This window comes from Thunnus albacares, chromosome 3, assembly GCF_914725855.1.
Source record: "Thunnus albacares chromosome 3, fThuAlb1.1, whole genome shotgun sequence".
In the NCBI taxonomy this organism is placed as follows: Eukaryota; Metazoa; Chordata; class Actinopteri; order Scombriformes; family Scombridae; genus Thunnus; species Thunnus albacares.
In genome coordinates, this window is record NC_058108.1 from 10,001 (window position 1) to 35,745 (window position 25,745).

At 36.9% G+C, this 25,745-nt stretch overlaps 2 protein-coding genes and 1 long non-coding RNA gene across 4 annotated transcripts; all 3 read left to right on the top strand.

Annotated features, from left to right (window-relative positions):
* Nucleotides 1-189: 189 nt before the first annotated feature.
* On the top strand, nt 190-1,328 carry LOC122979793. The gene is made up of 3 exons (XR_006402919.1): nt 190-334; nt 722-783; nt 1,000-1,328. It is a non-coding gene; the product is annotated as an uncharacterized LOC122979793 (long non-coding RNA).
* A 4,764-nt stretch (nt 1,329-6,092) lies between these two features.
* Nucleotides 6,093-7,971, top strand: LOC122979269. 2 transcript variants are annotated; one of them, XM_044346591.1, is made up of 5 exons: nt 6,093-6,216; nt 6,363-6,770; nt 7,252-7,389; nt 7,604-7,659; nt 7,813-7,971. In XM_044346591.1, the coding sequence occupies exons 1-5, from the start codon at nt 6,180-6,182 to the stop codon at nt 7,873-7,875; spliced, it is 702 nt and encodes a 233-aa protein (XP_044202526.1). In that variant the 5' UTR covers nt 6,093-6,179; the 3' UTR covers nt 7,876-7,971. The 2 variants fall into 2 exon arrangements, with proteins under 2 accessions (XP_044202526.1, XP_044202527.1); XM_044346592.1 differs by lacking the exon at nt 7,252-7,389.
* A 4,378-nt stretch (nt 7,972-12,349) lies between these two features.
* LOC122979176 lies at nt 12,350-15,087 on the top strand. The gene is made up of 5 exons (XM_044346422.1): nt 12,350-12,924; nt 13,085-13,492; nt 14,453-14,590; nt 14,726-14,787; nt 14,941-15,087. Exons 1-5 carry the CDS (start codon nt 12,888-12,890, stop codon nt 15,058-15,060), a joined length of 765 nt encoding a protein of 254 aa, XP_044202357.1. The 5' UTR covers nt 12,350-12,887; the 3' UTR covers nt 15,061-15,087.
* Nucleotides 15,088-25,745: the final 10,658 nt, after the last annotated feature.

Sequence of the window (25,745 nt, forward strand, 5' to 3'; positions counted from 1 at the left end):
TTTTTGCCACTCACATTAATTTCAATCTAATTTGTTTTTATTTGTACCTTGGAAATATAAGGGTTTCTTGATTACTGGGGTCATGCACAAACATATATGACCACATGTACTGTATGTAAATCCTTGTGCAAGAAAATATAACACTTTATGAGATCAGCGTCTAATCAAGCTAATCGTTATAACCTTGTGTTTGATCCAGACTCCAGTGAGCCTCGTTTCCTGACTCCAGATTGTGGTGTGTGCTGGACACTGCTGTTCTCTCTGTGTCCAGCTTGTTCTGTGCTCTCCTCTTTACTCTCCTCTATTCTGGTTTATCACATCTGTAAGAAAACAGGTATCTGCTGTAATTGTTACTTTTATGCACATAGTGCCATTTACTACTGTGGCAATTTGAAAACCTACTCTTCATATTTTTGATTGTAACTTGTAAATGCTAGTTTTCCAAAAATATTTCTATAATATTTAATCTACAAAATTTATTCTCAATTGCATAAATACAAAACCGGCTGAGGATATGTTCTCTTCTTTTAAAGGAATAGTTTGACATTTTGAAAAATATTCTTGATATTGTTAGTATATTTATAATAATAATAATATATTTAATCTACAAAATTAATTTTGAATGACAAAGAAACCTGGATTCAGATAAGCTCTCTTCTTGTAATTTATTATATGAGGTTGGCTCTAACATGGTGTGATGATCCTATATTTATTTCTGCAGTTAAAGAACCTCAGGTTGATGAGCAAACACCTGACACTAGAGGTCAAACAAGACTGAATCAGGTAATTTACAGTACTTTTATGAATTCTAGTTTGTGTGGTTTTGTTGTTTCATACTACACTCATCTTCTGATTTTTGCAAATTAGTGAACATATGTTACTTACAGATGAGACACATAATATAAAAATAAATGTTTTTAACAGTAGTTCATAATGAATCATGCAGCTAGTATTAACTGTACATGGTGATGATTCTGAATAACAAATGTCAAATCATAGGGTGAAGATGTGTGTTATGCTGCGCTGGAAAACTGTCAGGCATCACAGAGACCAACAAAGAAGAAAACTCCACGTTCTGACTTCAGCACTTACTCTGCCATTAATACTTCTGGGGTGTAAAGCAACACAAGAAGTTGTATAATGAATTAATTATTGTTGATACATATAGATTATTCTATTCTATTAGCCCAGAGTTAAGCAACAGTCATTACCATCAATAACTGACCTGTAAGAAAATGTGTATGTATAAACTAGTTTACTTTTTTGTGAAGGTTGAAAGCAATTGTTTGGAAAAGTTCATACCAAACTACTTTTTTGTCAATTCTCCAATGACGATAAATATACAGAAACTGTTGTTTTGCTGTATTATTCAAAAGTTCATAAAGCCATCAGTGCTCCCACTGTGTACTTCCACTGTTTCTGATTGTTTCTAATTGTTTTGGATTTTCCACTGTTAGTGGCCTGAACCACAATTTATATGAATTCATTGTGTTCATTTGTTCATTCATTCTTCTAAGAATATACATGATTTTATCTCATCATGCCTGGATTACTGTAACAGCCTTTTTACATGTCTAAATAGAAAAAAACTGTAGAGCAGCTACAGACAGTACAGAACTCAGCGGCCAGGTTTTGAACCAGAGGAAACAGGTTTGAACACATCAACCCAGTTTTAGCCTCTTTACACTGGCTTCCAGTATGTTTTAGAATTTTAGATTTCAATGTTCTTTTAATTACTTAAATAGCACTAAATAATCTGACCCCTCAATATATCTCAGATTGTTTATCTCCATATGACTCTCATCTGAAGACTAAGGGGAACAGAGCTTTTGAAATGAGAGCCCCGAAGCTCTGGAACAACCTGCCTGAGGAAATGAGGCAGGCTGAGTCTGTGGCTTCCTTTTAATCTAAACTCAAAACGTACTTTTATCACACCACCTTCCCTGATTTCAACTGATTCTAGTTTTTATTCTGTTTTATGGGTTTTATTATTTTAGTTTTGTTGCTCTTTTAGTACTTTTATTCTGTTATTGCTGTTTGTTTTTATGTGAAACACTTTTTAGCTGTTTTGATAAGTGCTAATTAAGAAACATTCTATTATTTTTCTTATTATTATCATTATTATTATTAGAATAGATACTGTACATCTTGTGTATTTTATTTCCAAGCGGCAACCTCCAGGGCTGAAAAATGAAGCCAGTGCAGAAGTGCCAACAACTGCAGTTCCTTGAATGACCACTTGAGGCAGGATCCCAAAGCGAGTCAATACCCATAGACCCCCATGTTAAAATGCCCAACTTTACAGCAGAAATAAACATGTTTACAGCCTGGTACAAAAAACGGTTTTGGTCTCTACAACTTATTTCCTTGCTCACGACAACTGTACAGGGGGTGATTTTTTTTATAACTCACCTGTTTAAATTTTATTAAGCCGTAAATTTATACATAATGAAGGACACGGCTGCTTTGAGTGACAGGTCCACCAGCTGCTAGGTGGTTTGTTTCAGCCATTCGGCCCGCCTCTTTGCCCATTTTGGATTGGCCGGGAGTGAGGCGGAGTCAGTCACTGCTAATATGGTGATGGCTCAAGCGGCTCATTTCGAGCTTCAAAACCACTCTTCAGAAACCAATGGGTGACTTCATGGTGAATATGTCCATATTTTATAGAGTCTGTTTATTTCCCTTCACCACTAAAATAAAAGATTGAAAATTGATGAGCTGTGAAAATAAACAAATAAACCTCACAAATATAAAACCTGTCTGTGGCCGTTGATTACAATTTGCTTCAGATTCAATTATTTGATTGAAATTGATCTGCTACATTTCATATCGACAATGACGACTGTTTGTCTGTAACAGGACACGATAGCTCTTTTCAGAAAATTTCCTGTTTTCATCTCAAGTTAGCAACCAGCCCAGAGTCTTCATCACTGCAGTTTGTTATGTTAGAGATGCTACAGAGAATAATAACAATGATAAACTTTATTTATTTATTTCATCAAAAACAAGTTACAAACTGCTTTACATGGTTCAACCAGGATTAAAATATTTGAGGGATGTAATGATTAAAATATTCAAAAATTACAATTTTTTAATATCCATTAATAATGTAAGATAATAATAATAATAATAATAATAATAATAATAAGAGGAAGAAGAAGAAGAAGACATGTTGGAAATAAAACAATGTGCAAGCATTAATGAAAGGCTTTTTACATATAAAAGATATAAAAGACATCACGATTCTGCAAGTGTCAGATCCTCAGGCAGGGAGGTCTAGAGCTGAGGATCACCTTTAGTCTTGAACTGAGATTTAGGAACCGTCAGAAGCAGCCAGCCTGAGGATCTGAGGCTGTGCTGTGGCTTGTAGGGGACCAGAAATTTAGCAATACAGCTGGGAGCTAAAAATTCATACTACACAATGTTTACTGTTTATTCCTCTGTGAGGATATATTGTATATATATGCAGAGATCCCAGTATTTATATTTGTATCTGTATTTGTTGAGGCAGCAAAAATATTTGTATCTGAATTTGTATTCAAATAAAAGTGGAAAGAGGCTTAAAAATCCTGTTTTTGTTTTTAATTTTAGAAAATTAAAGTGTTACAATAAGTGTTCATGAATAAACTACGGAGAACGGGAATAACAGGTTATGGAGAGTCCCTTGGGAGCACTTTGCTTGTGTCAGTAGCTCAGCTTTATCTCTGGGGAACACCCCCAACAAATAATTTTTAAAATATTTGTATCAAACAAATATTCGTATGAAAACCCACTATTTGTGCTTTGCCGAATAATGTATTTGTATTCGGGCACACCCCTAGTATATAGATGTTTTGCTGTATTGTACAACAGGTCATGAAGTCATCCTCTGTTGCTGACTGTTAGTGGCATGAAGTGTATATGAAATCATTAATGAAAAAACATTCACAAAGACTCAATTCCTGCCTTTATTCATTCATTCATTCATCCCACAATAGATGCAGCTTGTGTGTTTTATTTCCTTCCACCACTTAAATAACAGATTAAAAATTCATATGTACACAAACCTCTCGATAGAAAACTTCTTTGGTGTTGCTGAAAACAATTTGCTTCAGATTCACTTTTTTTGATTGAAATCAATCTGTCATAGTTCATAATTGTAGTGATGACTGCTTGTCTGTAACAAGAATCAGTAGCTGTTTTCAGGCAATTTCGTCATTTTATCTCAAGATATCAGCCCTGGTCCTTCACCTGTAGAGCTTTGTACAACCACATTTGTTGTAGCTGATTCTGTTACAGAGAATAAGGAAATATATAGCTTTTAAATTTCCTCCATACCTTATTTGTTCACAAAATGGCCCTGCCACCTAGTTTCCAAGAAGTTACAAGATAATACACAGTTAGCAGTGAGCCCACATCCTGTAGTCCATAAGATCAGTTAAGTTTACAGGAAACCCACGATGACAAACAGCCCCTCATATGACTGCAGAGCTCAACATGCAGACAGACTGAGGCTGCAGATTAGTGGCCTGCTGAAGGTATCAAATGGCTTGATTTTGCACGTTCATTGTAGATGTTGAGAACACAGATCATCCTTCAAATCACACAAACACAAACCACAGCTACATTTAAATGTGCATTGTATTTCTGACTATGTCACAGACTGACCACAACATAACTTCCTGACATCAGTGACACCTTCTGCACTGTTTACACACCACGTGTTCATGTAGGGTGGATGATTTTTTTGTTAAGCAAAATATACATTTTCACTTGTTCTTCAACTTTTTTTCAGAGACACTTAGGAGTGGTATAGTCTACACAGGAGCACTTTCACTTGAAGGGTTTTGTTGAAACAAATAGAGGAGGGTAAAGAAATGGTGATGGTGTTATCTCTGAAGTTAGTCATATTAGCTGCATATGAAACTCTCCTGACCTCTAGTGGAAATATTAAGAATTGAATCAATAAAAGGCACCAGAGAAGGTTTGACCCCATGTTGTCCCCATCACTCTAAACTAGACGACAAGGGGTCATCTTAATTCTAAATTTTGTATAGTTTATATACAATACAGTTGCTGCAACTTTATATTGAAACAAATAACTATATTGTACTATTGCTTTTGACCAGAAAATCCAAATCAGTGGAGAAATAAAGTGATGAGAAGAATTCCATAGATTCTCACCAGGAATTAGAAATTATTGAGCAAAGTAAAACATGTGACAATGTACTTGAATATGAAAACAACTAAATGCTCTCAGCCAGAGAAAAAAAAACAGACATGTTTTGGTGTCATTACATAAGACATAAACTTCTGTTTCACACTTCACAGCTTATCCTGTATGTGGTGAGCAGAGTGATTTTTAAACAACAAAGCAGGTTGCCGAGCAGATCACACCTTATGTGCACACCAACACAGACATGACCACCGTATACTGGAGCACAAACAGAGGTATGCACTGTATTAGATCAGAATGACTAAGTTGTCTGTTGTTAGTTGTTGTAAGTTATGATCATGCATCCAAATAATTGTTTCTGATCCATTAGGTTAAAAGGGTTTCATCAAGGATCCAGATGTTTTTCAAAAGAGGAGTTCAAACTTTTAAACATAAATTCAGTAAAAAACAGTAGTATTTACAGCTACTGTGACATTACCCTAAAACATTCTTCTTAGAGACTTGACAGCCTTTTAGCTTGATATTATCAATTTAATGCAAACGTAAGCAGACAATAGTGTTTTGCTCCCTCTAGTGGACCACATCCCTGTTGGAGTAACAGTGACAACAAATTGACAATTTAGAGTCTAACAATACTACTGCTGTACAGTGCACTATATATCTGTGTCCTCATGTTTTTATACCTTTGCTTAATTAGAAGATCAATTTGTTGTTGCTATACATCAGTATATTCATAAGTATAAAATGCACTTCTGTATTGGCTCCTCAGTTGGAATTTGCAGTGTGGTTGTTTTTATCAGGTACTTTTCTTCAAGTGTCTTCGGAGGAAATCTTTTTAACCTTAACATCAATGCAAAAAGCAGCACTTACCATTGCACCAATAGAAAACAACCACAGAAGAAGATGTTCCATTAGACTAGCCAATCATGACTTACATTTCCTTTAATGGAAAAGTGTGCATTGGTCGTGACATCCGTGAGTAAGAACATTGTCGCTGCCTGTCAGCTACAGGTCATCATCACATATGGACGAGCTGCATATATTTCTGGTTGTTCTCTTAGGTAATTATTTTGATATTACATTTTGAAGATTACATTACAATTGGTCCCATTTTGAGAATTAACTCATCAATAACCTGCATCTTTTATGACGGAAATGTTGCGCTGTAACATTTCAACCTGCTTTAATTGTTGTGTTTGTATTCCAGGAGTTGTTTCCTGCAGTCATGATGGGATTTCTGGATCAGTGTTGGAGGTTACTGTCAGACCAGGAGACAACATCACCCTGTACTGTGACTGCAAAACATCAGCTGGAGTATACATAGTGTGGTACAGGAACTGTTCTCATGAGAACCAGCCTTCTCTTGTTCTAAAACTAAATCGTGAAGCATGGAAACAAAACACTGACACTGCAGGCTTTCTGAATCCCCTACCTCATTTCCACTTTGTGAAGAACCAGTCCTTTGAATCCTATGATCTGCAGATCATGAATGTTACAGGTTCTGATGAGGGTCTTTACTACTGTGGAACTGAACAGACCAAGATGGCGGGTGAGGACAAAATTAGTCCTCGAAAGATTTACAGATATGGCTCCATAACAACACGAATCCTATTAAGTAAGTATTCTGGTCTTGACTTTGCACTTGATCATTACAATGTGAGACTGTTGAACATCTCACCCCAACACCATTGACATTAATATGCTGCATTGACTGCCTCTACCCTTATAACAGCATTAGTCTGCATCAGAATTCATTTAAAGATGTTGGAAGGGGATGAGGTCAGAAATCTGTGTAGGCCACTCATGTTTCTCCAGACCCAACTCAACCAACAACCTTGTCTTAAAATCGGCATGAATTTATTCCTGGAAATTGGCAACTATATACACTCACATATTTATGAGGGAAAATTAAAAATAAAACATATTTGTTTACTTATATTGATGAAGCTAGTGAATTATCCCATTCCTAAATTCAACAAACTCTATTTGAAAATGTGCAATTTAATGTTTAACTGTTGTTAAAGTTGAATCCAATGCAAAACAGCCAGGCCAAGTATTGTTGATCAGTTTTAACCCATTCTACACATTTGATGCAGACTCCAGTGACTCCAGTTCATGCCCTGTTGTGTCTGGTGTGCCTGCTGTGCCCTGGATAGTGATGTTGACCCCAGCCTTAACTGTTTTCTCCTTGTTCCTCTCTTTTATTTTGGTTTATCATCTTAATCAGAAAACAGGTACCTATTCTAACCTGAAAATTGTTTACTTAATCATTGTTCCCTCATATTCCCCTAATAGATGAATCTCCTTATATGTTATAAAATTATTTTTTTCTCAAATAAATCATAATTAATCCTGTATTTAGTCATTTAAGGGGGAAATGTGTTATTTTTGTGAAAGGTGTGCATTTGCATGCTATGCAGTGTAATCCTGTTGTATTTATTTCTGCAGATAAGGACGTTCATCAGAAAATGCTTGACACCAGAGGTCAAACAAGAGGGAATCAGGTATGATGTACTTTGTCATTTAATTAAGAAGACTTGTTGGATGATACATGCCACACAATAACACTACCTATCAGACATGCACAGCAACATAATATTGTAACAGTAGAAGCTACATAATAGAGTCTAAATGACAAATGTCAATTTGTTTCTCAGGATGAAGATTTGTGTTTAACACGAGTTGTGTTCCGGGCTCAGCATGGACAAACCCACCAGTAGGCAGAAGATGGACAGAACAAACACTGATTTATTCAAGCAAAAGAAAAAAAGTGCGCAGTTTAATTTATTTCCTCTTGCTTTTCCAGCCAGTTATTGTATGTGAAGCCAATTTATTGATAAGATGTAAAGAGTTGAATTAAGGATATGCTGGATGTGGGGGAAAATAAAACTTTTCTCAAACATTCAATAATGTCTTTCAGAGACATTTAGGATTGACATATTTAAGAGCACTTATCCTCAGTCAGCGACAAAAACTGCTGACATAAACTCCTCTGACTTCTAGCAGAGATGTTAAGTAATAAACCAAAAAGACCATCAGAAGAATTTAATAATAATAATAATAATATTTGTGTATAGAACTTTTCTTATCACAAAAAATATTCATGAATATTTATATACAGTGTACAGCCTCAAAATGCACCACTGTATGTATTTCACTAGCAAGAACCACACCACAACAATATGCCATTTAAAGGTTTCATGGAATTCAGGAGGTATTGAATGTTGAGGATAGATGAATGAATGTGCGTAAAGGTAGAAGGAAGATGTTGTCTGTTAGGCTGGTCTGGGAGGATGTACTGAAGACCAGGTGGAGGGAGACTCAGTGTGGGGGTTCCATACCAGCAAATTTTATTATTTCACTAAATGACCATTATACATCAGGGAAATGTTCATTAATGTACACTTACAGTAAGAATGATCTTTTAGAAAGACCAGTCCACCATACTATAGTATATTGCACATATATCATTATGTATATGCAAAAATTTGCTGCATCATGTTTATCAAGTGTAAAAATTTAAGTATTTACTCGTGGGATAGGATATGATGAGCAGCGATACAGTATAACAAAATGTAAAATTTCAAAAAGCCTTTTTAAAATGAATTTTGCTTTTGTTCATGTAAAAACAGAATAATGAAATAGAGTTATAATGTGCAAATGAGATTTTCTTTTGTTTTTTTAATGCAAATTATAATTGTGTATTTAAATGTATAAACAAATACATGCTAAATCAATAAAACAAAAAACCTTTATAATGATTAGCCTCTATAGACAAGATCCATTAACAAGGCAGGGTTGATTGTGTACCAAATGTACCATTTGCCAGCGTAGATCATAACGGAAATCAGGCCTGAATTTATGTATGGTCAACAAATATTTTTTAATGCTTTTTTTTGTCATGCTGTTATGATGGTGGATATCTATGTTAAACATGGTCAAAGTTCCAAAACTTGAGGTGAAAGTATGTAAAAAAAATGCTGCCTTCAAGTCAAAATCCAGGGCCTCAGCCTGCTCTGAAAGCTCCATTTGTAGTGTTACCTCTACTTCCCTCTCTTGATGACATCAGATTGTTCGCACATGCCCACAAATGGTCATCTGTTCTTTGTCGTAGCCTTCATTGCTAAGGTTGTTCCATGGGTGGTTTGCGTTGTCCCAGAAAAAGAAACAACATTTGCCAACTATTGTTTGTTTACGTAGCCTCTTGAGATGGTGAAAGTCTGCTGGGCAGCTTCCGGGAGCTAACCAGTCAGAACACAGTGGGCTCATCAGAAGGGGGACCTTAAAGAGACAGAAGCTAAAACGGCCTGTTTCAGACAGAAGCTGAACTCATGGGCTTTATAAAGGGCCAATATAAGATAAATAAGGAGTTTTTTTAACTGATAGTCATGCAAAGATATATCAGTAGAAACACTTTAAGACTGCAATGTATTTATTAATTGTTGTGTACTCACTCAGTCCTTCTTCTCAGTTCAGTGTGTTACTTTACTATAAATCCTTGATGACTACAATATCTATCCTTAAGGTTCTCATGTTAAGATGATGTTATTTTCAGTAACCTCGAAATATTTTCAACATTTTATCTGCAAAGGTAATTTTGAAACTGATCTCGTGTAGGCTACTATAACTGCTCCTCTGTTAAAGGTATTGTGTCTTAAGGAATAGTGCTGTTGTATTCATTTCTGCAGCTCAAGCTGATCAGAAAAGACGTGACACTAGAAGTCAAATGACATGCAATCAGGGAAATTACCAGTAAGATTTTTATTGGTCTTTAAATGTATAGACCTTTGTAATGGCGAATCATTTTGACTTATCAGACAATTAACCAACAATATTAATAGAGGCTGCAATCCATTTGTGTGCAAGACCTTGGTAGTGTGCATGCTTACTCACTGGCACAACTTGATACAATGAAACCATTTTACTTGATATTTAATCATAATTATGAGATTAATAAAAACCTAGACTTTACCATAACATTATATTGGTTTAGTTCTTCTGCCCAACACAAATTTAAAAGTGATCAGCTGTACAGAAGTGTCAAAACTGATGTTTCTGTACAACTTCTGCATATTACAGATTGCCCCTGAAACTCAGTTTCAAAGAAGTTACAAGGCAATAAAGAGTTGACAAGAATGTTAACCTCAACCATCATGTATACCTTGTGATCAGTGAGGCTTACAGGAAACCCACACTGACAAACAGCCCTCATACGACAGCAGAGCTCAACATGCAGATGGACTGAAGCTGCAACTTCGTGTCCTGTTGAAGGTGTTGGTGCATCTTTTCACTGTGTTCATTGTGCAAGAGTAAAAACTGAAAAAACACTTGAACACAGCACATAAAGCCACAGACAATGTAGTGTAATCACATGTTTAAATAATTAATTTAAACATGCTTAATATTAGCTTACTGTAAAAACTTACAAATGTCCAATTGAAAATAAATAAGTAATCTGGTTGTTGTGACTATGGAGCTTTCACATAAGAGGCATTTCATCATCTCACCTCTTCACGCAGATACCCTCTGAGGTGATATGTGCTGTTAGATTATGCAAAAGTGAACACAAGGGTGCAAGTCAAGGAGGAAAACAACCCTGGTTTCTTATTGTAAAATCAGTATTTCACCATTAGTATTTTCTTCCCAAAGACATTTTCATCAGACTTTATAATGAATTTGATCAATTTAATGCTACCACAAACTTCCTCCCTCTAGTGGGCCATCTCTCTATTGACACCAACCCATCGCCCGGTGCAAACTTGGCTTTACCTTCTTAGTCTTATAATGTGTATTTCGAAAATATGCATGTTATTATCCCTGATAACAAGACTGACACTCCCTCTCGTCCTACTGTTTGTGACAGCTGCTAGCTTACTGTTGTCTTGTTTAACCTTTCAACATGGCAACTAATGGAAGAGTGACATTAAAGGGACAATTTACATTTACAACACCATTACAGTGCATTACTGTAACAGTGGACTATATGTCTGTGAAGTCCTCTGTCTGAGTTAACCTCAATCATCATATATACCTTGTGATCAGTGAGGCTTACAGGAAACCCACACTGACAAACAGCCCTCATACGACAGCAGAGCTCAACATGCAGATGGACTGAAGCCGCAACTTCGTGTCCTGTTGAAGGTGTTGGTGCATCTTTTCACTGTGTTCATTGTGCAAGAGTAGAAACTGAAAAAACACTTGAACACAGCTACTAAAACCACAGATGATATAATGTAATCACATGTTTAAATAATTCATTTAAACATGCTTAATATTAGCTTACTGTAAAAACTAATAATAATAGACAAGAATAACATAGATATGTTATTACAAAAGATGTATGTACTTTAAAGTAAAATATTTTAAAGCTCTCAGTCAGAGCAAACCTCATTTAATTGATCAAAGGCCTGTTTTGTTCTCATTCAGCCACAAACCTCTTTCTCACACTAAACAGTGCATATGTGGTGAACAGGTTTTTGTTTAAAAACAGAGCATCAGTGGTTGACAAGCAGATCACATCTTTTACGTGCATGCACACACACACATACACATTTATGACCACAACTAACAATTATTTTCACTATCGACTAATCTGTCAATTAATTGAAAGTTGTTTAGTCCATATGATGTCCAAAAAAAGTGACAAATAATGATCATTGTTTCCCAAAGTCTGAGAAGACATCCTCAAATGTCTTGTTTTGTCCTTACCAACAGTCCACAACCAAAACATATTCAGTTTACTATCATAGAAGACTAAATAAACCAGAAAATATTCACATTTTAGAAGCTGGAATCAGGGAATTTTGACTTTTTTTCTTATAAAAAGACTCAAAATAATTAGTTGATTATTGATTGATTATCTAAATAGTTGGCAATTAATTTAGTAGTAGTCAACTAATCGATGAATCCGCTAATTGTTGCAGCTCTAAACATTATATCAGTGGTAAATCTTTTTATGTCCAATTGAAAATGTCAAGGAAGAAAACAACCCTGGTTTCTTATTGTAAAATCAGTATTTCACCATTAGTATTTTCTTCCCAAAGACATTTTCATCAGACTTTATAATGAATTTGATCAATTTAATGCTACCACAAACTTCCTCCCTCTAGTGGGCCATCTCTCTATTGACACCAACCCATCGCCCGGTGCAAACTTGGTTTTACCTTCTTAGTCTTATAATGTGTATTTCGAAAATATGCATGTTATTATCCCTGACTGACACTCCCTCTTGTCCTACTGTTTGTGACATCTGCTAGCTTACTGTTGTCTTGTTTAACCTTTCAACATGGCAACTAATGGAAGAGTGACATTAAAGTGACAATTTACATTTACAACACCATTACAGTGCATTACTGTAACAGTGGACTATATGTCTGTGAAGCCCTCTGTCAGAGTCTCAAATGCTGCTCCACATTGTACAAACATGGTTTTATCTCATACTGTACCTTACCTCATACATAGCCCAGACAAAATACTCTTTTTGTACTATATGCTCTGTCTGTATACTGTAGGGATTCAGTCATGATTGTACTTATCTGAAAAAATCTTGTTGTATCTTCACATCAAGACCATCATATAGCATCACACCCATAGAAAACAACAACAGTAGGAAATGTTCCATTCTACTCGCCAATCACAACAACATTTCCTTTAAAGGAAAAGTTTGCAGAAGTGACGACATCTGCGAGTGAGACTTGTCTCATTGTCTTTCAACACCAGGCAATCAACACACATGGATGGGCTGCATATTTTTCTGGTTGTCCTCCTAGGTAATTTTTGGTAAACTTTTTAAACATATTTTATTGATTCTATTTTGACAATGAATAGATGTTAACATCAGTGTTGTAGTGAGCAGTAGCCTTCAGTACTTTTGGTGACATTTGCATCTGTGTTACACTGGTCACATTTCAATTTGGTTTTGTATTCCAGGAGTTGTTTCCTGCAGTCATGATGGGATTTCTGGATCAGCATTGGAGGTTACTGTCAGACCAGGAGACAACATCACCCTGTACTGTGACTGCAAAACATCAGCTGGAGTATACATAGTGTGGTACAGGAACTGTTCTCATGAGAACCAGCCTTCTCTTGTTCTAAAACTAAATCGTGAAGCATGGAAACAAAACACTGACACTGCAGGCTTTCTGAATCCCCTACGTCGTTTCCACTTTGTGAAGAACCAGTCCTTTGAATCCTATGACCTGCAGATCATGAATGTTACAGGTTCTGATGAGGGTCTTTACTACTGTGGAAGTGAACAGTCCAAGTTGGAGGGTGAGGACAAAATTACTCCTCGAAAGATTTACAGATATGGCTCCATAACAACACGAATCCTATTAAGTAAGTATTCTGGTCTTGACTTTGCACTTGATTATTACAATGTGAGACTGTTGAACATCTCACCCCAACACCATTGACATTAATATGCTGCATTGACTGCCTCTACCCTTATAACAGCATTAGTCTGCATCAGAATTCATTTAAAGATGTTGGAAGGGGATGAGGTCAGAAATCTGTGTAGGCCACTCATGTTTCTCCAGACCCAACTCACAAAACCTTTTCTTTATGGATATCACTTATTTCATTAGTTCTGTTGAAAAAGGGTAGAGACTTAACCAAACAGTTGCAGCATAGCTAGAAACACACAACTGTCTGAAATATCATTGTATGGTCTATGCCAGGGGTAGGTTTAACCATGGGACAGTTTTATAGAAATTTTCAAAGGGGGGCCATTAACTGGTGCAGCGGAAATGCAAGCCTATATGTTTTCTTTATTTATTTTAATTCATTTAAGATTATATTTGATTTGCAACACTGTTCAGGACTGTATTTGATGGGGCGCGGGGGGAGGGGGGGGGTGGTATCAACACACCATTTGTGTTTCTGGAAAACAAAACTGTTATGGTCGATTAGACTAAAGTTGTGGAATTAAAACAGTGTTAGAATTAAACTTTAATTTCTGGCAGGTGTATTAGACTTCATTTCAGATGCACAGTTCAAGTAATATGGTGAACCATGGTTTTAATGCCTCTCCTTGTGTTGGAGCAGTATTATATTACAGTTATTGTGATTTATAGGAGCCTTGTGTTGATTTTGTTATCTATAGATTTGTAAACAATATGTAAATGTTTTGATGTAAACTGTGAAAGTCAAAATCCTCAGGAGGGAGGAGGGTTGGATTTGGCCTACAGGCCACTATTTGCCTCCCACTGGTCTACGCTGTATTAGTAAGATTTCCATTAATGTCATCATGAAAAACAGCCCCAAACCGTATGTGACACATCTTTATGTTTGATCTAGACTCAAGTGAGCCTCGTCACCCGACTCCACCAGACTGTGGTGTGTGCTGGATGCTGCTGTTCTCTCTGTGTCCAGCTTGTGCAGTTCTCTCCTCTCTCCTCTCCTCTCTTCTGGTTTATCACCTCTGTCAGAAAACAGGTAACTGCATGAATATGACAATTTTATCCACTCAGGCCTTCTCTCTTCGGTTCATTGTACACTTTGATGACCAGAATATGTTGTATTTCTGTTCTATCTCGGTGTGGTGTAATGATCCTGTACTCATGTTTGCAGCTAAAAATCCTAAAGTTGATGAGGAAAGACCTGACGCCAGAGGCCAAACAAGAGGGAATGAGGTAATTTACACCAGGAAGTTGTATAATTCTTCATATGCATCATATCCATAGTGTATGTTTTTTTTGTGAATTTTATTAAATCATTGTATTACATCGTACCTGTTCATACTTCTGACTAATACACTGTATGTCAATATATTTGTCCAATCATAGGGTGAAGATGTGTGTTATAGTGCACTGGAACTTCGTCAGGCATCACAAAGACCAAAGAAGATGAAAACTCAGAGTTCTGACTTCACCACCTATTCTACCATCAATACTTCTAGATTGTAAAGGGACAAGTTATTTACACTAAAATAATAAATTGTGTAATGAATTCATCAAAACTGATATTTCTTGCATTTTGTTTTCCTCACAAACCAGAGAAAAACACAGAGAAAACAATGAATACCATTAATGATGTATATGAAAGTCATAGTTAAGGATTTTATTTTTCTAAAGTTCTAAAGAAATTGTTTTGTTGAGAAATTGATAATAGCTTCTTTTGGTGTCAGTTTTCCAAAGAAGAAATAAAGAGAATAAATATATATGTTACAGTATATTTCATTAAGCCAACAGTGTGTAAAGAGAAGGGTGAGTTTTATTCTTTGTATTAGTGTTATCACACAAAAGCCGAGATTGCGACACTTCTTCCTCCAAAAAGCGACAACACTATACATAGTGACAGTGAAGTTTAACCCAACCACATCATGTAGCCCATGTGACCAGGCCTACAGGAAATCCACTCTGGCAAAAAGCCCCTCGTGCAGGCGGACTATAGTTGTAAACTGAATGTGTTGGTGCATGACTTCACCATGTTCACTGTTCATTACTTCAGAATGACCTTATGAGGCAAACACAATGCACACACACCACATTAAACCACAGACTAAAGTCTTGTGACCTGCTAATGTTAATAACCACATTAGTTCTTATCCAGCCAACTTAGTTGAATGGAGAATTAATAAGTTAATCCTGGACATTTTCTTAAATAACTGTGCACTCTTGTTTTAAAATAAAGGCAATACAAGTAGAGAGCTGAGAGCACTCATATGATTAATTGAGTGATGAGCATATATTTGACTGGCACATTTTTACACAGTACATAGCACACTCTGGTATATTCTGTACACACAACATTTATTGTATGTCTGTCCATCTTGGAAGAAGGTTCCCTAATTTATTGCTCTTCCTGGGGTTTCTTCCATTTTTTCCCTGTTAAAGGGTTTTTATTGGGGGGGGGGGGGGGGGGGTCTAATGAATAAGGGAGGATGTGGTATCATTGTACAGATTGTAAAGCCCCCTGAGGTAAGTCTGTGATTTGTGATATTGGGCTAACCTGACTTGACTACAAATGACTGACAAAGTGAAGATGAGACAGAAATCCCCACTCTTTTATATGTATACTAATTACAGGGGCAGAAAAAAACCTCAAGAAAATGCCTGCAACAAGATAACACACTTAGCAACAAAACCAGTCTCAGCCCAGGTCAGATATGCACCCTGCTCGAGCTCTACCTGAAGACCTTCTTGAAATACAACAATTTTTACAGACACAAGTACAGCTGGGCCACTGGTGTCAGCAATTATGGCTAATAGAGAAAGGGGAGAGCAGAGCCCTAAACTCCTTCATGGGAATAATGTAGCCATTGTTTAGATATGTGGAAAATACTGATTCAAAATAAAAGCCACAAACCCTCACTGAATATCAACTCAGTAGAGAGCAACAACAGAGACAACAGACTGGTTTTCATCAACTGTGCAGTGCACATCAAAAAGGACAGAAACCTTTATATGAGGTTAGCGAAAAACCTGCTGAAAACAATCAGTATTTACTTTACATATCCAACCACCTACTAGAACACTAGCTGGGGGTTACCAGAGCCTTTCAACGTCAGGCAGAGAATGTGCTTACATGCACTGAGGCGAAAGAGAAGAAGCAGGAACACTGACAGAAGATAAAAGAGGATTGAAGAGGCCATTTGCATCAAACTTATATAACAATAAGTCAACAGTAGTTGTCAAAAATAAATCTGTATATGAAGAAATGTCTTCATAATCGATTTGTGATGCATAGTGTAAATCAGTACATCTGAAAAAAAATACAGTGATGGGGTGTTGGCTTATGGAGCATCTGGTCTGGAGTACATATTTAAACAGAGATCACAAGAGATCCAAAGATATTTCTAAGGAAATTATCAAAAAGCAAATATAACAAATAAGAACACTGTCAGAAAAGGATTGAATTAATCAAGTAAATCAGGTCATCAATATTCTCGCTTACATCAACCATAGGATCTAATATTAACACAATATAAAACAATTTAATTAATCCTCAAACTGATGCATAAAATATTTACCAACTAAAGTATGATTATGAGAGTGAAAAGTCCTTATTTTAAATCACAGAGGTTGTCTGGTCACTCAGTGGAGGGGTTCATATAACTTCCTAGGGGTGTCTCAGAGCCCTTTGCATAGATTTAACAACATAGTTTTCAAAAATGTTCAGTATAAGTGTCACAGTGTGACAAAACTGTGGCAGCAGATTAATCTGGAAATAAAAAAGTTATATGGCTTCAAGTAAAACGTGCTACAGTGTAGTTTATTATCATAAGACCTGCTCTTAACCAGAGACAAAAAAGAAAGACCATTTGTTTTTCCAATACATGTTTTGCTCTCATTTAGACACAAAGAACGGTTTATATGTGGTCAACAGAGAATCAGTGGTTTTCCAGCAGATCAAACATAGCCTACATACACCAAAACCTGAATGCATTCTCATGCACCCACACAGGAACAGGATGTATCAGTGGTATTGTAGTATGTTTATGCTCCCCTGCAAAAGAAAGAGTAGCCTGCTGTGGTTGTTGCAATTTATGACCTTGGAGCTTTGACACTAGAGAGACATTTTCCTCTCTATGATGTTGTCATCTGTTGACAACATCACATGTCCAGAATGTGAACTTTGCAAGAGTCAAGAAAAACCTTGGTTTCTGATACATTGTGGTTACAAAGGTTTCATCAAGATATTTCTCAGCAAAGAGGATTCATAAGTTCATTACTCAAAACATTGGACTGAACTCTTTTTCTCTTCATAAACTGATTTTTATAGATTTGGAAACTATGTGATTATTACTGTAGTTAGCTTAGCCGCTAAGCTAGTGGGAGTAATGAGGCTGACCATGTAGCTACAGGCTGATAATTAAGTGTACTGGTAGCATCGGCTAGCACTAGGTTCACAAAATTAGCTTTTGTGATGAGCAGCAACATGAACAATTGTCAACTGTGAGCTTGGGCAGATAAACCCCGTGGTGACCAGGAAAGCTGTGTGGGTCCTCTGATGAAGACCTGCGTCGGACTGTTAAGATGTTACAAGATCAGATAGCACCATTGGTGACTGGAAAAGCCTGTGGGAGTAACGCAGAGATTGAAAAGTGGCTGATAGTATGCACCATGCTCATCCTAATGCTTATCCATCCATCTTTTCCTATTTTGGTTATATGTTACTCACCTTCTGGTTGTCTTTGCCTGTTGTTGTCATTTTGGAGAATTGTATGCGTTACCTTCAAAATAAATCATATGTAGTATCTACTTCAACATTTAATATTTAGGGAAAGTTGCACCAGACCATTAATTTAGTAAACTTAAAATTCTCCCTCATTCATAGATCAATTGTTTTTAACAAATTCTCTCAGAGACTCCTGGGATACTTGACAACACTGAATTTGACAAGTTTTGCTAGGACAAACAGAGGTAATTGAAGAGATGCCTTCTCTGGACAGTTAGACTTACTAGCTCCAGTTAAAGCTCTCCTGACCTCTAGTGGAGGTGATGGGTAATAACCCACAAAGGCCATAACAATACAGCACATACAGACAGGTGACAAATTAAAGGAAAAACCAACATAAACTGTCTTAGTAAGGTGTTAGGCCACCATGTGTCACCAGAACAGCTTCAGTGCACAAAAACATTCATCAGTTGTACAGTGGACTTGATATACTATATGAAGTCTCTCTGTAGCCAGACTGTCTGTAGCATCACACCAACTGAAAACGACCACATAATAAAACGCTCTGCTCAATGAGCCAATCATCACACACATTTCATTAAAAGGAAAATTCTGTGCAGATTATAAATGACCACGATGAGCCTTTTTGCTGCCTGTAAACTTGAGCTTATCATCACAAATGGATGGGCTGCACATTTTTGTTGTAATTTTTCTAGGTACTTTTCTCTTGGTAAAGGTTTTGAAAAATTTCCATAGATTCCACTTGAAAAATATTCCACATCAACACTCTTGATGTTGTTGTATTAAGGAGAATTCTGCATTTGCTGTAATATGATCCTCTGACGTTCACATTTTAACCTGCTTCTGTGATTGTGTTTGTATTCCAGGAGTTGTTTCCTGCAGTCATAATTGGTCTTCTGTATCAGTGTTAGAAGTGATTGTCAGGCCAGGAGACAACATCACTCTGTACTGTGACTGTAAAACATCACCTGGAGTATTCATAGTGTGGTACAGGAACTATTCTCATGAGAACCAGCCTTCTCTTGTTCTGAAAACAAAATATGAAATGTTCGAAAATAATTACAGCACAGATATTCTAAACTCCTTCCCTCATTTTCATTTGGTGAGGAACCAATCCTCTGAATCCTATGCCTAGCTGATCATGAACATCACTGATTCTGATGAGGGCCTCTACTACTGTGGAACTTAACAGACCAAGGTGGAGGATAGGACAGAAACTCTGTTTCAAAAATATGTTTACAGATATGGCAGTGTCACAACAAGGATTCTATTCAGTGAGTATTCTTAAATTAGTTCTTTGTTCATTGTACAGTGTAGTAAATTTCACTATTTGAATAACTGACCACCACACAATAGGACAACATGGTGAAGTAAGTGTGTGATCATGATGTTTAGTCCAGTATACAACATTGCACTATTACATTGGAAATTAACCAGAATAATAATAATGATACAACCTGTTCATGAAGTAGAATCCAGAACAAAATTAATTCCAGTGGTAAATTGGTGGGAATCAATGTTTCATTTGTAGTCAGCTTTGGGATAATTTTGCATTTGAGAAAACTAAAACTAGAAAAAGAGATCACATTTCTCCCATTTTAGCTTCACTACATTGGCTTCCTGTAAAATCTAGAATAGAATTTAAAATCCTTCTCCTAACTTACAAAGCCCTTAATGGTCAGGCACCATCATATCTTGAAGAGCTCATAGTACCGTATTATCCCACTAGAACACTGCGCTCCCAGTATGCAGGCTTACTGGTGGTTCCTACAGTCTCTAAAAGTAGAATGGGAGGCAGAGCCTTCAGCTATCAGGCTCCTCTTCTATGGAACCATCTACCGGATTCAGTCCGGGGTGTAGACACCCTCTCTATGTTTAAGAGTAGGCTTCAAACTTTCCTTTTTGATAAAGCTTATAGTTAGGGCCGACCAGGCTCCCCTTGGATCAGCCCTTAGTTATGCTGCTATAGGCCTAGACTGCTGGGGGACTTCCCATGATGCACTGAGCTCCTCTCTCCTCCTCCTCCTCTCCATCTGTATGCATTCATGTAACATCAATGCATGTCACTAACTTTGCTTCTTCCCCGGAGTTTTTTTGTGCTTTCTCATCTCACAGGAAAACCTGACCCCCGGGCCGAACCTTCGCGGTCCTTCACAGTCCTGATGGCATCCTTCCCTGGCTGTTGCTGCTTGTGCTTGTTGTTGTTGTTGTGATTGTTGTTCTTCTGTCCCCCCTCCCCCTTTCCCTCTCTCTTTCTCTCTCTCAACCCAACCGGTCAAAGCAGATGGCCGCCCACCAAGAGCCGGGGTCTGCTTGAGGTTTCTACCCGTTAAAGGGGAGTTTTTCCTTACCGCTGTGGCCAAGTGCTGCTCATGGGGGAATTGTTGGGTCTCTGTAAATTAAAGAGTACAGTCTTGACCTGCTCTATGTGAAAAGTGCCTTGAGATGACTTCTGTTGTGATATGGCGCTACATAAATAAAAATTGATTGATTGATTGATTGATTGAGAAATCTGGAGAAATGTGAGAATTACAATAACACTTTATTCAACTCGTCTTCACAACAAAAATAACAGTATAAGTTGAAAATTAGGCCGTCAAAAACAACCCATAGTTAGATTTACGTCATCTAGTGGCCATAGTAATCATAACCTGGGGAGGAGAAGCAGTTCAGATGACGTCAATATAAGGTGACAAATTTTCATATTAGGAGGAGGTGGCTAGGTGGAAAGCTAGGGCCCAACCCCAGTGTCCATATTCACAGACAGACTGTGAGGTGCATTCCCACTAAGTCTGCCAGGGCTTAGAGCTGCCCTACTGTCAAATCATCAAGTCCCTGCGGTCTCTCTTGCAGACTCTTTGAGCCCTTTATGCACACTTTTTGAAAGTCCGCATTTCTTCAGACTTTGCCTTGGAATTTGGGAATTACCCACAGTTCATAACATTGTGACATTATATATGGGGTAACTATTATATACCATTTCAGGCCCTTGCAGCTTCTAGCACCAAGCACTTACCAGGTGACATCAATTAAGTCCATGAGGGTTCAGGGCCTTTTGGCCTTAGGGGGGACACTGGGATTGGACTTAGATATGTCATGAATTGAGAAGCAGGTGGACCCAAATGCAGAGACCAGAAAGTAGGGCTGAAGATAACCTTTATTGCTGAGACTAGGCAAAAAACAAAAGCAGGCTAAGCTGAGTAGAACTGAATACAAGACACGACTGAGCAGGCAGCACAGAACTGAGCAAACACGACAGAACAGACTTAACATAACAGAACAGACAACTCAACAAAGACTGAACTGAGAGCTGAACCTAAATGCAAACTTAACTAAATAGACAAAATGGAACAGGTGGTACAACACAAGGGTAGGCTGGAAGCTGATAGACGAGAAGACACGTGAAGACACTAGGAGCAGGGCAGGGCTAACGAGGGTAATGCAAGGCAGGTGAGAGGAGGAGTACATGAACACAGGAGGAGTGAAGGAACACACAAGGGAAACACAGAGCAAACCAAAACCCAGAAAACACAACACTAAAACTACAACCCAGCATAAAGAATACACAAACCTAGGTACACAACACCAAAAACCAACCAACCATGTAATACAGTCCTTCAAAGATACAACTCAAATAACATGAATGAGCAAACCCAAATGACAGTTGTTAAGAGTCGCTGGAGTCACCTGAGGCCAAGTGTAAACAACAGTTGTTGGAGTTGTCACATGAAGCCAAATGCAAATGGTTGTTCAGTCTCATTGGAAGGGGATGAAAGGACAGCATTGTATGCGATGAAACAAAAGGTTTTTATATTATTGGTCTTGATTTTGAAAAAAGCAACTGACTACATTTCCAGAGATTATCTCTTGGCTGTGATGAAAGCATACAAGTTTCCTGATAGCTTTATTCAGATGGTAGGATGTCTGTATTTTTAATCAAGTGTTTGTGTAAATGTCAATGGGTTTTTAACTGAGTCTTTTGAAGTGGAGAGAGGAGTGAAACAGGGCTGTCCATTTAGTGCAGCTCCTTAGATTTTAGCCAACAGCCCTCTAATTAAACATATAAACAATGAGTTGTTTTGCTGGAAAATGTGTAGGCCATGCATACAAAGTCACTGCTATTGCTTACGTGGGCGGCATTACCGTCATTATAGATTTTTAATTTTATATGAAAATGTATCTGGAGAAAAACTAAATCACAACAAAACAGAAAGAGTTTGGATTGGAGTGGAGAGTGACAGACAAAACATTAACATTGAAGTCAAACAAGAAATTAAAATACTCCGTCTAAACATTTGTAACTGTGAATGTAGTGAAAGAAACTGGGAGAAAAATTCTGTGAAATTAAAGAAGAGGTACAGAAATGGGAAAATAAAGATACTAATTACAAAACAAGAGTAAATATTGTCAAAACCTTCATCCTTCATCCAAAGTTACTTTTTCTAGAGAATATCCCCCCAACAAAATATTAATCCAACTATACAAACAGTGTGCCAACCTAATGTGGGGAACAATCAGGGAAGTCACTAAAAGAGAATTAATGTACCAAAGCAAAGAATATAGTGGTTTGGGTGCTGTAAAGCTCAGCAACAGATTAAAAATTACCTTTGTAAAAGAACATTATCTGCCACCATCACCAGAAATGCTCTCTGGGTTGGAAATCTTTCAAAGTGGAAAAAAGGAGGCAGGGCAAGACATGGCCCTTATTATAAATTATTATACAGGGATTTTATTATACAATACCAACATTTACAAATAGACGAGTGGTTTACCCAGCAAAATGATTTATAATAAAATTAATAATTATAAATATGGGGGATTCATTAATTATAAAAACATAACTTTTAATGAAAGCACAGAGATGATTAAAAAAAAAATTAAAAAATAAGAATCTGTCAGAAAGCATTAGGGATGTCTTGTGTTAGATAGCCAAAAGTTTTATAATTTATCAGTGTGGTAGTCCTACAGTGATAAGGCATTCACATGCAGATTATATGGTAAATCAAATCCAAACCCATCCTTCCTTCTCTAATTTTCACATTTTTTAAGTAATGTGTAGCCCTCACAAACAAGAAAAAAATGCATAGAAACAATCTATTCAGAGGTACGTTTAAACGTTTTTTGATGGATAAGAATCTGGGCTCAGCCCCTGATGGTTAACAGTCCGGCCAACTTAATTTGTCATTTCTTCTTGTCTTTGTGATCAGTTGTGTAAATGTTTTAGTCGCACTGCTAAACCAAAAAAAGTGAGTGCTTGGTTCCTGGCTATTTTATGAGACTGAAAATCAGCCTGATAACAACAAACACGCACATATTCACAGTGTGATAAAGATTTCATGTATTTCCAATAGCTAATATGTAACGATGTTGTGCTAATGATCCACTGACATATTTTCAGTACAATTCATTAACTTTTAAAAATACTGGTTATATAATTAGAAATAAGAAATGTCTATGATTGCCTTCTTATCAGTGTGTCATTATATTTTAACCCTCCTGATGTCTTTATATTCTGTCTACACAGCTTCCTTCACCACATCCCTCAAAATAAAGTATTTTAAAAGAATTTTAAACCTGAAATCAGTTTTGAATAAAGAAACAACCTGCAACAACAATTTGGGGAAAGGTTTGGTTTTATACAGCACCACCACAAATGACAAAAATGACTTTTTTCACAATAAAAACACAATAATTGATTTTTACTGTAATTGATATGTAATGTGACTATTATTATTATTATGATTTTGAAAATGTATTTATACATTCTTGAACTGTTATTGTAGGAAACATGAGCACCTAGGACATGGCTGTGTATTTCTTAGAACCTGTATGACAGTCCACAAGTTTGCAAGAAAAAGCTGTATAGATGTATTCCTCACATATGCAGCACATTGTGTTGTTTTCTAGTTCTTCTTTGGAGAAATTGCATCTCTTCATTTTGATTGCCCTGTGTGTAGCCCAGGTGGATCAGGACCACTGTAGATTCACTTCCCTGATCACAATGGTTGGATTAACCTGTTTGAGGGTTTGTGTTGAGCTCCTGTTGCCCCCCAGTTTCCATCAAGTCCAGTGCAAACAGTATGACATTGGAAAACAAGTCATGATTCCAAGCACCACCTCTGCACTTCTCTTTCTCCTTGGATATAGATCTATAAGTTGTTATTTTGGCCAAGGCTCTCCCTTAAGTTAAACTTGCTCTAATATCTGGCAATAAAAGATTGATATTATGAACAAAGTGACTCCTCATATTCCTCTCTCCTCTCTCCCTTAGACCACCTTGGGGTCATAAAAGGCTTCCTAAACCATTACTAACAAGCTCAGGTGTTACAGCATCTCTGACTAAGATTTACAGTAAATTTTGAATTCCATTTGAATTATGTCATGTAAACAGCATTCTTTAAATATTATCATGAAATGTTTAATCATAATACATTACAGGGTTTACCCAAATTACAAAAAAAAACATATTTTATCACATCCTCCAGAGGGATCTAGAAACACAAATAGTTTTAGTAATATTTGGCCATGTCTTCTGGCACCACTCAAATATAATGGAGATGTCCTGTCCTATTATCCCAGTCGTGAGATTCAGGACTGAAGTCTGACTTGAGTCCAAGTGATGTGACCTGAGTCCACACCTCTGGCTACAACCCTCGTCCACTCTTACTAACTTGAAGAAGTGAGCATACTAATGTTAGCTTTAAACTGACAATTTACAACTGAAGACGATGAAGCACTGCTCAAAGCTGAAAAAACAAACACACAAACTACACCCGAATCTCATGAATATTTAGCTGTGCATGTCAAAGACCAACTTAGACTTCAGCAGCCACATGATTTATAAAAAGGACTTGATGTTTGCTGGCCTGAATCTATTATTTATTATTATATGAATTTCATAAGACAGCAATGTTTGACCTTTGTGTAACAATCATTGAGCTAGTGTGAGTTAAGCTGTATTTATATTGAGCTCTGTCTTGTATTAAAGGATGTGGCTGGCGGTTTCCTATATTTTTCTTATTGTCAACAAATCTCATGTGCAAAGCCAGACCAACAATGAATGGATCCTACTTACAAGTATTGTGTGTCTATCCAGAGCTGGATATATCTTATTCCTCTGTGCCGTAGACCTCTGTTGTTGTCCAAAAACAATTAAAAACATGCCAAGAAGACACACCGTTGCACTGGATTACATGCTCCTTTGCCCCAAAGATTACGGTCACATGTAATATAATTCCTCCCTAGCAGACTCATTCATTCACTTTCTTAATAATTATCAAACTACAATCTTGCCAAATATGAGACTGACTCACCCACCACCGTAATGAAAGATGTTGTACAGAAGAATGTTATGCAAGGCCTTTGACTCTCCCTGAACTGCCTTACCTTTTTAATGTTTAATGTTAACTTCACACACACACAAAAAAAAAAACTTTAAACCTGAACCTTT